This window comes from Scomber scombrus, chromosome 1, assembly GCF_963691925.1.
Source record: "Scomber scombrus chromosome 1, fScoSco1.1, whole genome shotgun sequence".
NCBI lineage: Eukaryota > Metazoa > Chordata > Actinopteri > Scombriformes > Scombridae > Scomber > Scomber scombrus.
The window spans coordinates 13,272,306-13,288,182 of record NC_084970.1 but is presented as its reverse complement, the minus strand read 5'-3'; the positions used below and the strand labels follow the sequence as shown (position 1 = coordinate 13,288,182).

The 15,877-nt window shown below is 42.0% G+C and overlaps 2 protein-coding genes across 2 annotated transcripts in view; both read right to left on the bottom strand.

Annotated features, from left to right (window-relative positions):
* The window catches only part of LOC133978514 (MAM domain-containing glycosylphosphatidylinositol anchor protein 1), a 175,894-nt gene extending 164,770 nt beyond the window's left edge, over nt 1-11,124 (bottom strand). The window contains exons 1-2 of the mRNA XM_062416775.1: nt 11,121-11,124; nt 9,649-9,738 (exon numbers count right to left, since the gene is read on the bottom strand). Of these exons, the coding sequence (XP_062272759.1) occupies nt 9,649-9,715 (67 nt within the window). The 5' untranslated portion in view covers nt 9,716-9,738; nt 11,121-11,124. The remainder of the gene's footprint in view (nt 1-9,648; nt 9,739-11,120) is intronic.
* A 3,084-nt stretch (nt 11,125-14,208) lies between these two features.
* Nucleotides 14,209-14,985, bottom strand: LOC133982015 (uncharacterized; the record flags this gene model as incomplete). The annotated part of the gene is made up of 1 exon (XM_062420909.1): nt 14,209-14,985. A coding segment is annotated over one exon (777 nt), but the record flags the coding sequence as incomplete, so codon positions are not given.
* Between the last annotated feature and the right edge of the window lie 892 nt (nt 14,986-15,877).

Genomic DNA, 15,877 nt, shown 5'->3' with positions numbered 1-15,877 from the left:
AAACAACTACATCAAGCGAATTATATATTTCTAAGTGTGATCCTCTTTTCACAAAATGGTTATGTGCGTCTAGGATGGCGCACCAGGTGGTCAGAGTGTGGTGGCATCCCCACAAAAAGAATTTGAATGGCAGTGTGAAATTTTCCTGAAACTACCTGGAGCATTATCTTTTAATATTTAACAACACCTCCATCTCAAAAAAGAATGTCTGGAGGAATTCATTTTTATGCAGCATAACGTGTCCTGAGCCACAGGCATCATAGTAATTGAGTTTGAAATAATATTCTCACACATACACCTGGAAATAGCAGATCTAATTTGGTTTTATCTTTCCTCATAGAACATGTTTCCACAAGCTTTTGAGCTCCTTTTTTTACATTTTACATTTTCAAAGAATTAAGGATCTCATCAACTCAATCTCACAATTTTTTGATTAGAAAAGGCTGCAACATCTGTTCTCCCATAACAACATATTACAACACTGATGTGTTCACCCTGATATTTCCTGGTACTATAGTGACTTCTAACAATTACAAGTGATTCCCAACCACCAAGATGTACTTTTGCAGCCACCAGAAGGTAATAAATCAGGTAAATTGTACACATGGAAATTATTACATGGTAAAGAAAATATATGTCCACATATTAGTGTTTAGGTGGAAAATAAACACACAAATATGATTACAAAACCCGAGGCAAATGTTTAGCTTTACTGTCACCAATTACCAGCTGCAATAGGCTTAACCAAATCAGGTGACACCATTCGCTGCGAATGAGAGTGTATGAAAACTAGTTAACAAGGATGCAGAGAAGTCAAAAAAGATAGATAACAGTAATGAATAGATCATTAAAATGTCAAAACTGACCAAACCTGCTGAAAAAAAGAGATCAAGTCTAGAATCACTATGCCTTGTGTGAAAAATAATTGTCACAATAGCCACTTTTAGTTGACCTGTGGGTATATCAGTCAAACAAAGTTTGGGAACTTCTGTGTCATGATAACTCAGCTAGACCCTATGCAAACTGGCCAGCAAGGTTTAGCTATCATTTGCATATAAATACAGTCAATTTATCCTTATTCTTCTTTTGATAACAAGTTCCTGCTGGGCTTAAAACAGCACATGTATCTAAATAATACACCGTAAAAAACATTACATTTCATTCACCATCAAAATAATTGTTGAATTTCAGTTTCCTGTTTGTTTTTGCTACTTTCACCACAAATAAAACCCCCTTTCCTCATGATTCACCTTTCCCTCTGCCCTCATTTCCTGAGGTTTGTGCTAACCCGGCTGTCTCCTTGCACCCCAGTTTCAGCCCACTGCTTCCCAAAGCTTGTCTGCAGCTTTCAATGACAGTGTGTGCAATGTTCTATATATGCAGTAAGTGGAGAGGTGGGTGGATGCTTGCCACTGAATCGGCGGATGATAGCGAGAAGATGACAGGGCTTTGGAGGAAAGAGGTACCGGGTGTTAAGAAAGAGGAGGGTAGGGAGGGTAGAGGAAGGGGGGCAGAAGTGAAGATGAGGAGAGTTAAAGGTTGAATCTTTTTAAAGGGGAAGGGTTAGCACTTGGATGAATGAAGAGTATTAGGGTGGAAAGAGGATGGAAAGTAGAGAATGGACACATTTTATTTGATGGTTTAGGGAAGTTATATGGATGGTTTCAAAGGAAAAGAGGATCAGAGAGAGGAGAGATGAAGAGAGGAAGATGACAGGAACATCTCTCTTGACATGTAAAAGTTTAGTAGATGGGGAAAGACAGAATGAGAATGAGGAGGATAGGGATCAGGATGTGTAGCTGGTGGCAGGTAAATTGCTACACCGACATCATGGGGACTTTTCAACATATCTGACAGATCTGTCGGATATATCTGAGACAACTGAGATGCATTGAGGAACCGGGGAAAGTGTGAGGGTAGTAGGCTAAAATTTCAAATATTTAAAGGGGCCGGAAAATTTTTACTAAAGTAGGGGAGGAGGAGGAGAATGAGAAGGAGGAAGAAGGGGGAGGACCGTTTGACACTGAAGGAGAGCAAGTTTGAGAGAGTGAGAGCAAGAGAGGAAGAGGGCAAGATCTCCAAGCAGCACGCATAACTGAATTATTAAGACCAGATGTGTGTAGGAGTAGAAGACAGATTTCTTGTGTTGATCCTTTCCTGCTGTCAGAAAGTTTAGTTGGACACATACCAACTACGGGTGCTGCGGTTGTTTTGTTGTTTTTTGGAGGTTTTTGGCGCACACCAAAGGGAAAGGGAGAACATATGTGGGAGGAGCAGCCTTGAAAAGTGTGGTTTTAGCAGTGTGTGTGCTTCCTGCCACTCTTAAAGTCATAGCAAATCTTTATGATAAGGTGTTCCCAGGCAGTCAGTGGCTGTGTGCAGGTTTTCTATGAAGTGACAGATCAATAGGTGTCAGCAGAAGGCACAACAGCTACTGAGAACACCCGCCTGTATGTATGGCACTGTGCACATTCTCTAAACCTACACCATTTGTTTGTGGTGGGTAAACAAAACAAATATTTGCAAATATTTTAAAGCTCTCTGAAGAGATTTATACCAAACAGACCACATTGTAACTTAAAAGAAACATAAACTGAAGACATTTACATGTAAGCAGGATTGTGACTATGTAAATTTTTTGTGGAAAAAGTCCAAAAAGAATATTTTATGTATCTTAAAAATGGGTGGAGGTGATTTTTAAAGGAATTGCTGTAGGACTGCTCCAACCTCAGTCGCCCCTTGTGGTAGGATAGAAAAACACACTGTGGCATACAGCAACGCAATGATGAAAGCAACAACATGTTTTCATTGGAATTGCCTCATTTATCTATAGGCAAAATCTCCATCAGAGCAGTTTGAGAGATGTTGTAATAAAAATTATTTACATTGTGGCTTTAAAGTTATAACAACAATATGCCCTATCAGGGTTAGATTTTAGGGTTAACTTGTTAGAGTAGACTTGCAAAATTAAGCAAGGTAAAACATTTACATAAAGGTTTTAACAAAAAAAAAGAAAAGAAAAAAAAGAACGAAGAAAGAAATAACTGCTGAAGACAAAGGAAAGGGAGGTGAAAATAAAGGAAGTGAAGAAGAAAGAGAGTGACAGTGTGAGAGAAGTGCAGGAGGAGGCAGACGGTCTCTGATGTAAGTCATGTTCTCCCTGCTGTTCACAACCGTCCTGTCGCTTTCATGAATAAGTTAGATGCCAAATGTTCCCTCCTTCTCACGTCCATGCATGCTAACGCACACTTATATGCACACACACACAAACACACACACACGCACACACACACACACACACACTATAGGCCTTATTTCTTATCAGGCACCATGCCCATAGAAATCCTAATGCAAAGATAACAAAACAGAGCTACACCACAACATGTTTGTTATTTTAGCCTCTACTACAGTACACTGTGTTCAAATACTAAGATGCTATGCTTTCCCCAAAATGGTGCACAAAAACACAAACACTGACACACATACGTATTTCCTCTCCTGAAGCTGAGCCGGTAAGAGGTGCTTGATAATGTCTGACAGAGTGACAGGAGTACAGAGGAGAAAAGTGAAGTTTCTTTGACAGTCCTTCATACCCACAGGGCACCCACGTCGTCCTGTTATGCTCTGGACCACTCTCATCCAAATAGCTGTGTGTGATGCCACTGACTAACATCCTGGTGCAGAGAGATGACAGCGGAGGAGAGTGAGGTAATGATCTATGAGTTCAGTGAAAGGTAAATGCAGTGAACGATGTTTGAACACGTGCATGTCTGTGTGTGCGTGTGGAAATTGTGTGGTAGCTCTTAATTGTGTGAGTGTGTGGATGTGAACTACTTGAAAAGAAACATCATCATTCAAGAGAGAGGGAGTGAGTGAACTACAAAGTCAGTAAGAAAGAAATACAAATGAACAGAGAGAGGGAGGTTTACATTATGATGTGTGAGGAAAAATGTTAATAATTCTGTTGGTGCTACAAAGCAGAGAACTCCTCAGCACTTTGCATAGATGCAGGAAGAGCCTGCAGTCAAGATTTCACTCCTCCTCATCAAATTTCAATCTTTGATTTCCTCTAGCCTGACTTGGAAAAACGGAAACATTTTCAGGGAATGTAGATAATCATCGTAAGTAGTCTGTCATATTTATTTATACACACTCGCAATGCTGGGAACAAAATTGCTTCACAGTGTGGACTAAAAGGAGCTTTTAGTTAAGGGGAGAGAGAGGAAGTAAGATAAATGTCACTAACAATATCATCCATCAGATTTCTTTGTATAATTTAATCAAATTTCACCTCTTACAACTCAAATTATATTCCTCGCTGTGTTTAAAAACTCTGTAAAGCCTTCTGCCCTGTGTACCCTTGAATGTTTGTTCATCTCTGCCTCCCTATCTGCACAAAAAAGTAAAATTAACTGTCCTTTAAACCAGTTTGTGCACCTGGACAACATTACCTAATAAGATGAATGCAAGAGGCAGGAAGACAACTTACACCTTGGTGCAAATACATGTATATACATATATCACATGTAGACTTAAGCTTTCTAAGGTGATATATGACTATATCACCTCATTCAGGGCCCCCATGTGCCAGACTGCCCATCTCCACCAGCTACCTTGTGCCCACCCCGGGCTCAGAGTGTAACTGGTGAGAGGCAAGGTGATAAATCAGACCTCCCAACACGTCATCTGAACATTCTTATCCTTCAGCCCCAGGTAGTAACGCTAGTGTAAACCACAGTCAACATATCACTGTGACCATAGGCCTATGGCTCTGCTGCTGACCTGTGGGTTAATAGAAATGTTGTCAGGCTTTAATATCCAGCCAGCCATACAGAAGGAGAGGTGAGGAGAGGAGAGGAGAGGAGAGGAGAGGAGAGGAGAGGAGAGGAGAGGAGGGGAGGGGAGGGGAGGGGAGAGGAGAGGAGAGGAGAGGAGAGGAGAGGAGAGGAGAGGAGAGGAGAGGAGAGGAGAGGAGAGGAGAGGAGAGGAGAGGAGAGGAGAGGATCAAGGATGAAAAAGTGGCAAAGAATGAGCTGGATAGGCATCAAAGCAAGGATGTTACACATGAGGTGTGAGTGTCTACAAGGTATGACCATTCTAATATTAAGTCAACAATGGACCACGGTGAACCTAGTTAGCGAGAGAGAAAAACGGGAGCAAGAGGACATAATCAAAGCTCAATGTGCACTAAAATTTTTAGCAGAAGAGATGGGATCAGAGAGACTGACAAAGATGAATGGAGACAGACATAAAGAGAGGGAGGGACAGGAGACAAAAAGGAGGACAGTAAAACTGTATATTGTGCAGGCAGATACCCTCCTTTCCCCTTCTGACAAGTAGTCGAAGTAGTTTACACCTTCATTTTAATTGTTACTTGTGGTTAACACTGGTGAAATTGATCTATCTATCTATCTATCTATCTATCTATCTATCTATCTATCTATCTATCTATCTATCTATCTATCTATCTATCTATCTATCTATCTATCTATCTATCTATCTATCTATCTATCTCCTTTTCATTTAGACAGTTGGAAAAACAGTTTGAGTACCATTAATTAAATTCCAAGGTTTTTAATTAAACATTATACAGAAGGAAAGGTCACTCAACAATCGCTGACATTACACATCACAGAGAGGGTGCAATTGGAAGCAAAGGGAGGTTTGTGACTGTGGTGTGTGTGTGTGTGTGTGTGTGTGTGTGTGTGTGTGTGTGTGTGTGTGTGTGTGGTGTGTGTGTGTGTGTGTGTGTGTGTGTGTGTGTGTGTGTGTGTGTGTGCGCGCGCGCGCGCAAATATGAGAGAGAGAGAGAGAGAAAAGAAAAATAAAGCAAAGAGGTAAAGAGTAGGAAGGGAATAGTAGGTGTCAGATTGTGGGAGGTAAAAAGATCATCATCATCTCTAGCTTAATACTTCGGTCTCTTCCTATCACCATCTCCCATCCCCTCCCCTTCCCTTCTCCACTGCCTCAGAGCCACCAATAAATTATGGATGCTTATTAGAAAAGGGCAATATTCAGCATCCCAAATAAACTCAGCAGCGAGAGACATAAAAGGGACACAAACAAAAAGTGCTGATGTGGGGAGAGGAAGAGTTAAAGTCACTGGGGAGTGAGTGGCCTGGCCAGTAAACCTGGAATGATCTCTTTCTAGGTCACTGGCTTTCAACCCATGTGCCATGGCATGCTTAAGTACTGGAGAGAGTAAAGCTGGATGTTAAGACAATGCTCAAATGTTGGTGGTTCATCTACACACACATAGACTGCAAACAAAACACTAGCGATGTATTTCAAGTCTTTCATACTTCCTTGGGCAACATCTTCAAAGTGATGTTAAATTTGTGCACAATTTGGGTATATTAAACTTTTTAACTTTCTGCCTCTCTTGTGGTGCTTTGTTCTATGGCTGGTGGCAAGGCCTCAACTTTCCTGCTGCTGCAAGAGCCTTGCTTGAAAAAAAACGAAAACGAAATCATTGATTTTAGTTCATTAAATTTCCCGTTAACAAGCACATAATGAGGCATCATATTGCAGGCTAATGCAGTCTAGATTCCTTCTACATTGACAGCTAATGGTTTAGTGTGACTTTGTCAAGCAATCAATACTTTGGTGTCCCTGCGAACTATGTTGCTTCACAGAGCGTGATGCAGTACCACAAAGACAGAGAGACACATTTCTGGTACACTAAGTCTCTGTTGATGTTGGAACTGTCGAGTCCTTCAGATGAGGAGTCACATCCTGCGAGACCGTCTTGAAGTTGTCTGAAACCTCTCCTAATCCTTAAGTAATGTTGAGAGTCGGCGCATGTGAATGCCACATTATGCCTGCAATGCCTGGGATTACAGTCTATCCAGATTAAATGAAAGTTGAAAATAACTGAAAAGTATGCAGGGATGTTTGCGATCAGCGTGTGGAGATGCATATATAAAGCGCATCCCAAATAAACCCAGAGAAGAGGAGAAGACTAATTATGTACTGATGTATTATACAACTACTTTAATAAATTTGTAGAGCAAATATTAAAGTGAGAAAAATATTTGGTGTGCAGATTTTTTCTTCCCATTGAAACACAGCATTGAATTTCCTTGGTGCACTTGTCTGTCCAGTTGCTATTTGACAGACAGGTGTTACAAGCTTTATGACAGCCTATCAAAATTCACAGAAGCACAATCAATACTACACTGCTGCAAGAGAAACAGTGACTGATCCACAAGTCCCTGCTGAGCCAGCAAACTGTTGCAGAGGGAAGAAAAGTGTGTCTGCGGCACAGACACATCCCACTCGCACAAACACACAAACTCACAGGATTGCGAGTTCACAAACATGATCTCAGGCACATACACGATCACAAACACCTGCACGCACAGACTCACAGGCATGCGCTGACGAAAACGCACGCATCCAAACACAAATGAATCTCGCAGCGATCCAAAGCACTGACATCAATCAGGCACGCTTACACTGTTCGACTCCCGATGGACGGTGAGTCGCATCTGTCTGCTAGAGCAAGTGCTAAACAATTCTAAAGTGAGGGAAACCATTTTATGCATATCTGCATACACAGCGAGCGAGAGTGCCAAACTCATTGGCTCTTTTCCCGATCTTCCCTCTTCCTGTTGTTTACTGCAATTGTGAAAATTGTGGAACGATTTGTTCTTTCTGAATGACTCTTTTAAGTGATGACGATTTACCTACATAAAAAAATGTTACACAGGTACACACAGCTGAGCACCACCACAACACGAGCCACCCGGGAATCCGTGGCCCTGTGATTGCTTGCCAGTACGATTCCCACAAAGCTTTAGGACTTCTTTTCCCTCAGCAGAGACTGAAAGGCTGCTGTCACAAATAAGACAAACACCCCACAACACTAGGGAGAAAAAAGCAAAAAAATATCTGTTTATTTGTATTTGAATCACTCCAAATTACAGACTCTACCACTGGAATTTCATCTGCTTTGACCCACTGCATATTTGTGACAGAGCCCATGAGGCACAGAAGCACACATTTTTCATGACAATCAGCGCAACACCCTGTAGAGAACCAAATACTGTTTCATAGTTACGAGGGGGAAAAAATGAGGACAAGAATGAATAAGGGCAAACTGGAGATGAGAGCCTTCTGCAGGACAGCACAACTAGATCAGAAAAGTCACATCAGAAGACAACTTAATGAAAAAGCACCTACAAAATGATCGCATGCGTGGAAAGCAATTAATAAGCTAATAATATTACATATTTTAATAATGTTGCATTCCAAAATAGCTAATATATGTATGCTGAAATTTTTTTGGAACAAACATAACAGTGTGTTCCAAATATACTGTAAATCCTGCTTTATCAAAGTGGGTGAGGCCTATACCTGCAGATAAAAAAGGACTCCAGATAAGTAGTGATACTACTAAAACTCATATACATCCATTTTTTATTGTAAGACTATGTTTGACATTTTGTACAAACAGTGGAAAAAATAATGTCCATACTTTGTGACCTCATCCAGCACTGTCACAGTACTTAGACACTGCTCTGTCTGCAGGTGTGGGCGTCATAATGTCTGTGCATTGTATAGCAAGCAACAAAACATATATTATGACTATAAGATTTCATGATTGTCATGTAAGAACAGCATTGTTAAGTATAAGAGTGATACAAGCATGATTAGTTAGCAAGGACTCTTACATGGGCCCATATGCTTCAGCAAATAACAGATTGTCTGCATTTCTGTGTGTGTGTGACGGCCGACTGCAGGATTGCTTATGACAACAGCACTCTATACGACTATGACTAAACAGACCTTGTTTTCAATGGCTGCCACATGCCTTCAAACATCAAAATCAAAGTATCAAAGCTGACAGATCGGCTTGTGTGTTTGCCCTGCCTGAAGGGACAGGACGCATATCTGGCCGGGCGCCTGTAGCAGAAGAAACTGAGCCTCTGTAGTACAGTGAGACCGCTTTAAGAGGGGACAAATCTCCGCTTTATCCTCAAAAGCACAGTGTGACTGTCCTGTTTAACCTGACAAAGAAGAGCTACATTTAAGAGAGCTCTCCTTCTCTCCCTGCTCCTCCTCCGCCTGTGGAAACCTGTTGTGTGTCTGTGTGCGTGCAGGTGATTCAGTAAGCATGGGACATACTGTAGTAATACTGTAAGTGAGACTGTGGCCAAATATGACCCCCATTCAGTGCTTCACATAACCCCTTAAACAATAATTTAAAGTTTAATCACACTAATCCGGCTATTTCTTGTGATGCATGGTGTGAATTTTCACTGTAAGAGATTTATGTCAGCCTAAAAATGGAATTAGGCTGGATTTACAGTAGGTGGGTTTTCCCTCTATTACCACTGGCTGGAGGTTTGCAGCTGCCTCTAGTGACTTCTAAGAGGTAATATCTCCCCTTCAAGTTAATTTGCTGTCGATCTCCCTGAAGCTATTCTCTCAGTAGTTTAAACACCAGTTATTATACTGCCTCATATTAGTGCGCACTGAAACGCGGACACTGTGTGGCACGGAGATACTCCTCAATTAGGGTTATGGACTAATAATTGAACAAATGAACATGAAGCTGCTGCAGTGGAGCTCAGTCAGCCGGCACTAATAAAGAACTATATCGATGTAATTACATCGATGCATTTGTAAATATCGCGTTCTTACCGTAAACTCCTTGGCCCCAGGTAAGAGGATAGACGCCAGAAAATAACAAAATCCAGAAAAGCTCCATGTTCAGCTCAGTTCCGTCATAACCTAAGAGAGACCAGAGAGACAGAGAGAGGAGGAAGAGGAGGATGAGGAGAGGGGGTGAGAACAGGGCGCACTGAGGGGAACAGCCTGCAAATTCATGTGATAAACAAGAGGCGACAGCTGAGTGATTGTTAACAAAAAGAAATAAGAGGTACTTTAAGCCTTTGGGTGTGTTTCAATTGTTTTCATTCTCTCTTTTTTTGTTTGTCTATGTCCTCTTAAGCCGTGAAAATAATATTACAGAACAATTTAGACCCCGCTGCACAGCCTACATCATTCCATTCAATTTAAAGGGCGGGTAATTCAATCACAAATCATGGATTATAGGAATCTTACAAGCGGGGCTGTGTGTGTGTGTGTGTGTGTGTGTGTGTGTGTGTGTGTGTGTGTGTGTGTGTGTGTGTGTGTGTGTGTGTGTGTGTGTGTGTGTGTGTGTGTGGTGTGTGTGTGTGTGTGTGTGTGTTATAGAATTGGAGATTTACAGGATTGTAGTTGTCCGCTGTTTAGCCCGGCTAAACGTCCACTGTCTTCTCCTCACCGAGGTGGAGAGAGAGCCAGGGCAACAGAGAAAACTAAAACTGCAGTAGTACATTCTCAGAGGATTAGCTACAACAAGTGGGGTCATGCACTTGACACCCCGAACACCCACAGACACGCACACCGCCTTTACTTCAGATCAATATAATTATCGGGGTGATAGGTCCAGTGGAAGAAAAAATGCACTTTTCATTTATATCTGTGGCATCCTCTTTTCTTTTCTTTTTTTTTAAACACCATAATTGCCGTTGTATAATGTATTTTTGAATCCCTAACCTGTGGAAAACCTGAAAGAAAATGATTCAAAGCAGCTGCAACCAGAGAACTTAATGGACTATGACTCTTCTCACCAAATGAGGATTTCCCTTTTTGACATCTGCCCTCACATTTCTGTAATGACTGAGCCGGTTGCATTGACAGGTTGCATTATAGCCTACAGCGCGGCAGTGATCAAAGTTTCATTATACAGTGCATTTGAGTTAATACCCCGAGTTAATGTCAGGATGCACTGTATTAGACTTGCTCATACTGACATGTAGTCTGGTAGATCGTTATATTGGCTGGAGAGATATCACTTATGCAAATTAAAGAAAGGCGGGTGGGTATATCCAAAATGTGAGTGTCACAAATAGAGAATAATAACTGTAATTAGAGCAAGAGTGATCAACTTAGATTCTGAGAGCGACAATTAAACAGTCTGTATTTTTAGACATTCCCAGTTTTCCACATTCATCCTTAAAAACGCACACAGAAAAGATTCAAACTAAATATACACCATACAACCCTGACAGGAATAAAAATGCAGGTCTAGTATCTGTGCTGGCATGTAACCCCCGCCGCCTGTCTACCTTGTCTCCGAGGTGCCGTCCTTTGGGTCAGTCCGCTACTCAGCGCTGAGCGCACTCCTCCCGGATCCGCGAAGAGAATTCCACAGCTCTCCTTAACGAACCCGCCTCCGTTTCTTTCCACAAATGTGTTGAAAAGTTATATATCCTCTATCACTGGGCGTCCGGTATCAGCTTTACAATTCCCGGAGAGTATGATGGATAGTTTTCCGGGCTCCCTGTGCTCTCAAATAATCTCCTTGGTGTGTTAAACTTTTATTTTACGCACGGAGACGCGGGCAGCGGAATGTCACCGCTGCTGGATTCCAGAGTGCCTCTTCACCAAGATGAAAATAAAACGCTTTCCCTTTGAGTACAAAAAAAATCTCAAGCAAGCTTAGTTTGGCAAAATCCAACAGAAACTGTCTCTTATGTTTTTGGACTATTACTATTAAAGGCGTGGTTGAAGTGGCTTTACTGTCTCCCCTTCTCTCTCTCTCTCTCTCTCTCTCTCACTCCCTCTCTCTCTCTCTTTTTCTCACTCTTACTCTCTCTCTCTCTGCGTCTGACCGGTGACAGTCTAGTGAAGCCCCTATAACACAATCATGCGCTCTGAAAATGAGCTCCCCTCCGCTCGTTCAATCAGCGCTGTGTCTGTGGACTCCAAGTGATGCTGGCCAAGTGGAATATGTGCGCAGACTGAGAACGACCGCCCCTGTCTGTGAAGTGAGAGAGGGAGAGAGAGAGAGAGGGAGAGAGAGAGAGAGAGAGAGAGAGAGAGAGAGAGAGAGAGAGAGAGAGAGAGAGATGGAGCGCTGGAGAGAAGGAGGGGAGGAAGGACAGAGGCTTACACATAGATGCGCTCAAGCCAAGCCTCACAGCTCCACACTGAACAGGTTGTCAAAAGAACAGCATTGCTCCCCTCTCTCCGTTCCCCCTCCCGCTCTCCCATTCACTGTGCGCCTGCATTGAAACAGGGTTTCAACTCGTTTGGGGGGCCACAGGATGTCTTTAAGAGCCAAAGGGGCAGCAGTGGTTTTCGTGTTTTTCTCTGTTGTCGACTCTTTGTTGGAGTTCGCCAGCTGCTCTGCCACCAATCGTCGGTGCCAATTAGAAATGAAAGGCGCTTCGAAAGTTTTTGGGCCTAATGGAGGAGCCCTTAACACCACAACCAGCACCCTTCCCCGTGGACCAATTATTTATGACAGCAAAAATAGACTGACTGTTTAACAACCCGGCATGCACATTCTCTCTCTCTCTCCCCTCCTCTCTCACTCTGTGTGTTTGTGTGTGTGTGTGTGTGTGTGTGTGTGTGTGAGAGAGAGAGAGAGAGAGAGAGAGAGAGAGAGAGAGAGAGAGAGAGAGAGAGAGAGAGAGAGAGAGAGAGAGAGAGTTGTGCTTCCCAACGTGGCCACAGTGGGGCGTGTTTCATCTCATCACCGCTATTAGGAAGCACGTGCGCGTGTATTGTGCATGTGGTGTGTGGTGACAGGGTCTGAAATCAGTGTCCTAAGGGGCCCATGTATTTCTGCCGTCAGCATGAGAGATGTTGGCTTATCACAGAGCAATGGCTACATGTGTGCAACAGATAATGAAACAGACACTTAAAGGTACCAGACAGCTGATTATCAGAGAAAAGAAAGCAGCCTGTCACTGAATAACAGGACTATACAATTTAATTGCCTTTATAATGCAGTTATGTGTAACTTCTCATCTTTTCTATAAACATGTTGGCTAAACATCTTTTTATTAATCATGTATCATTTGATGATACAATGATGATGATGACAATTTGTATTTATATATGTCGGTTAAATATATTGCCTGTTGTATATGGCAGACTTTCACTAAGGCAAAGAGATACTGAACTGTCCATTTTCTTTTTTTCCAATTCATTCATTATGTGACTAGCTCTGCTTATTTTTATTTTTTTTTAACCTTGAGCATCAATTGTAGATGGACATCTGTTTGGTTAATGTTTGCTTTTGTCAACTTGAAGCATTGAGTTGGTGGATTTCACAGTTACAGGATAATGGGTGTATTGAAAAGTCCTTCTGGCATATTACTAAATACCATGTTGTTTTAATCCATTTAGCAGCATAATCTCAGTACCTAATGCAAGGTTAATATCCCACAGAGTGTGGGATATTAGAGAGACCATGGGTATGTAAATATGTATCTCTCATTATTAAGTTTGTGTTAACATTATTGTATCTAATTATTTATTTATCTAATTATATGTTTCATATATTATGTTTGCATTTTTCTGACATCAAATATAATAATTGTGTGACCTGTTATTTGTCCTGTGTTATTTCCAAGGTAACAACTTCAGTTCTTCATTAATTGTTGGCTTTAGTAGCCTAAGTTTCTGTTTGGTCTTGTCTGCACTGGATTCTGCAGGTTGTGTGCTTTGCTCAAGGGCACATCAGTAGCCGAGGCAGTAGAGAACATTTTCTCTTCATTTTCCTGGATTGTCTGTGAGGGATTAGAACCAGCAACCCTGCGGTCATACGCAGTATATTGGTGTCTGTCTCATGTGCAGACCATTGAAGCCTCTGATGTTAAGCTTCAAAGTGGTCTGTGTTACTGTACTCTGAATGCCTTCTACACAGAGTGATTAATACTGCTGATACAAGAACTGTTAATTAATCCCACATGATAGTTTGAAATATGTTGAATTAAAATTTTCCAAATAATTTCTATTGCATCAGGGCACTTGCAAAACCGTTACTTGTATGATGGCATCATCCTACGAACTTTGAGATAACTATTTGAGGCCAAAGGTTCTCTTAAATAAAATGGGACATTGATGGTGCTTTCAGCAGCATAAGAAATGGAATTTGTTCATTTGTTTGAGGTGAATTTGCTCTTTATTCATATTGTAACAACCAGAAAGATCTATTTAATAATGCATTTTATTTAAAGGCGCCTTTCAAAGCACTCAAGGACACCTTACAAGGCACAAAAACACGACAACAGTACATCAAACAATAAAAATCAGGTAAATTTTAGTGCAAAGATAAAGAAATAAATATGAATGTGACTATAAAGTGCATCAGTGCAACAAATAAGCAAGAACATGATTGCATAGTTAGTGTGAGACAGAGTATGCCACTCTGAATAGATGCGTTTTCAGGCGGGATTTAAAGGTGGAAACAGAGTCCGAAGTGCAAATGTCTGGTGGGAGAGAGTTCCAAAGGCGGGGGGCAAATCGGCTGAAAGCTCTTGACCCCATGGTAGTTAAGTTGGCAGATGGGGCAAAGAGCTGGTTGGCGGAGGAGGATCGGAGAGTTCGGGAGGGTGTGTAGATGTGAATAAGTTCCGAGAGATATGATGGTGCCAGGTTGTGAAGGATCTTGTAAGTGAGGAGTAGAATCTTAAAGTCAATGCGGGATTTGATAGGAAGCCAATGAAGTTGCTGCAGGGAAGGAGTGATGTGTTCAATAGAGGGGGTTCTGGTAATGATACAGGCGGCTGCGTTCTGTACCAGCTGGAGTTTGTGAAGAGATTTCCGCGGAAGACCAAAGAGGAGAGCGTTACAGTAGTCCAGACGGGATGTGATCAGGGTGTTTACCAGGATAGCGGTGCAGGTTGGTGAAAGTGAGGGACGGAGACGGTTGATGTTCCGTAGATGGAAGTATGCAGTCCGAGTAACGTTATTGATGTGGGCTTCGAAAGATAATGTGCTGTCCAGGATAACACCCAGGCTCTTTACCTGATGCGATGTAGGAACAGTGGAATTGTCGATGGACATGGAGAAAGTGTTGAGTGTTGCTAGGGTAGATCTGGTACCAATGAGGAGGACCTCAGTTTTTTCGCCGTTGAGTTTAAGAAAGTTGAGTGAGAGCCATGATTTAATTTCCAGTAAGCAATCCGATAGGGCGATGGGTGGCAGAGTGGAAGAAGGCTTAGTGGAAAGATAGAGTTGGGTATCATCAGCGTAACAATGGAATTGAATGTCAAATTTCCTGAGAATATGACCAAGAGGTAGAAGATAAATAATGAACAGGAGGGGGCCAAGGACAGAGCCCTGGGGAACACCACTAGAGACTGGGGAGGAGCCGGATCTCAGGTTCTTAAGTTGAACAAACTGTGTGCGGCCAGAGAGATATGATCGGAACCAGGCCAGAGGGATGTCAGTGATTCCAATGGAGGATAACCTGTCCAGGAGGATTTGGTGGGAGACAGTGTCAAAAGCTGCGCTCAGGTCGAGGAGAACCAGAATGGAGAGAAGTCCAGAGTCAGATGCCATCAGGAGGTCATTGGTGATTTTCACTAGTGCTGTCTCGGTGCTGTGAAGGGGACGGAAGCCAGACTGAAATTGTTCATAGAGTTTATTGTCGGATAGGTGGGTGTGGAGCTGGGCTGCAACAGTTCTTTCCAGAATTTTGGAGAGAAATGGCAGGTTTGAGATGGGTCGGAAGTTGTTCAAATCATTCGGATCAGTGCCAGGTTTCTTGAGTGTTGGTGTTATTGCAGCAGTCTTTAGTGATGCTGGGACAACACCAGAAGTCAGTGAGGAATGAATGATGTCGGTTATTAACGTGGATAGGGCAGGTGTATTTAGCAAATTGTTTTGTTTTTTCAACTGAATCATTATCATGATTACTGAGAACAACGTTTTTAGAAGACGCAGATTGTTTTAACATGGTGGTAACATTTGTGCCCTTCAATCATTTCTGGGCAACAGAGAGCAGTAAACATCCTGGGTTTTCATCTGACATTCCTAAACAGAATCAAGACACTCACTAATTACTTAGCACTCTCAATTCAAATTA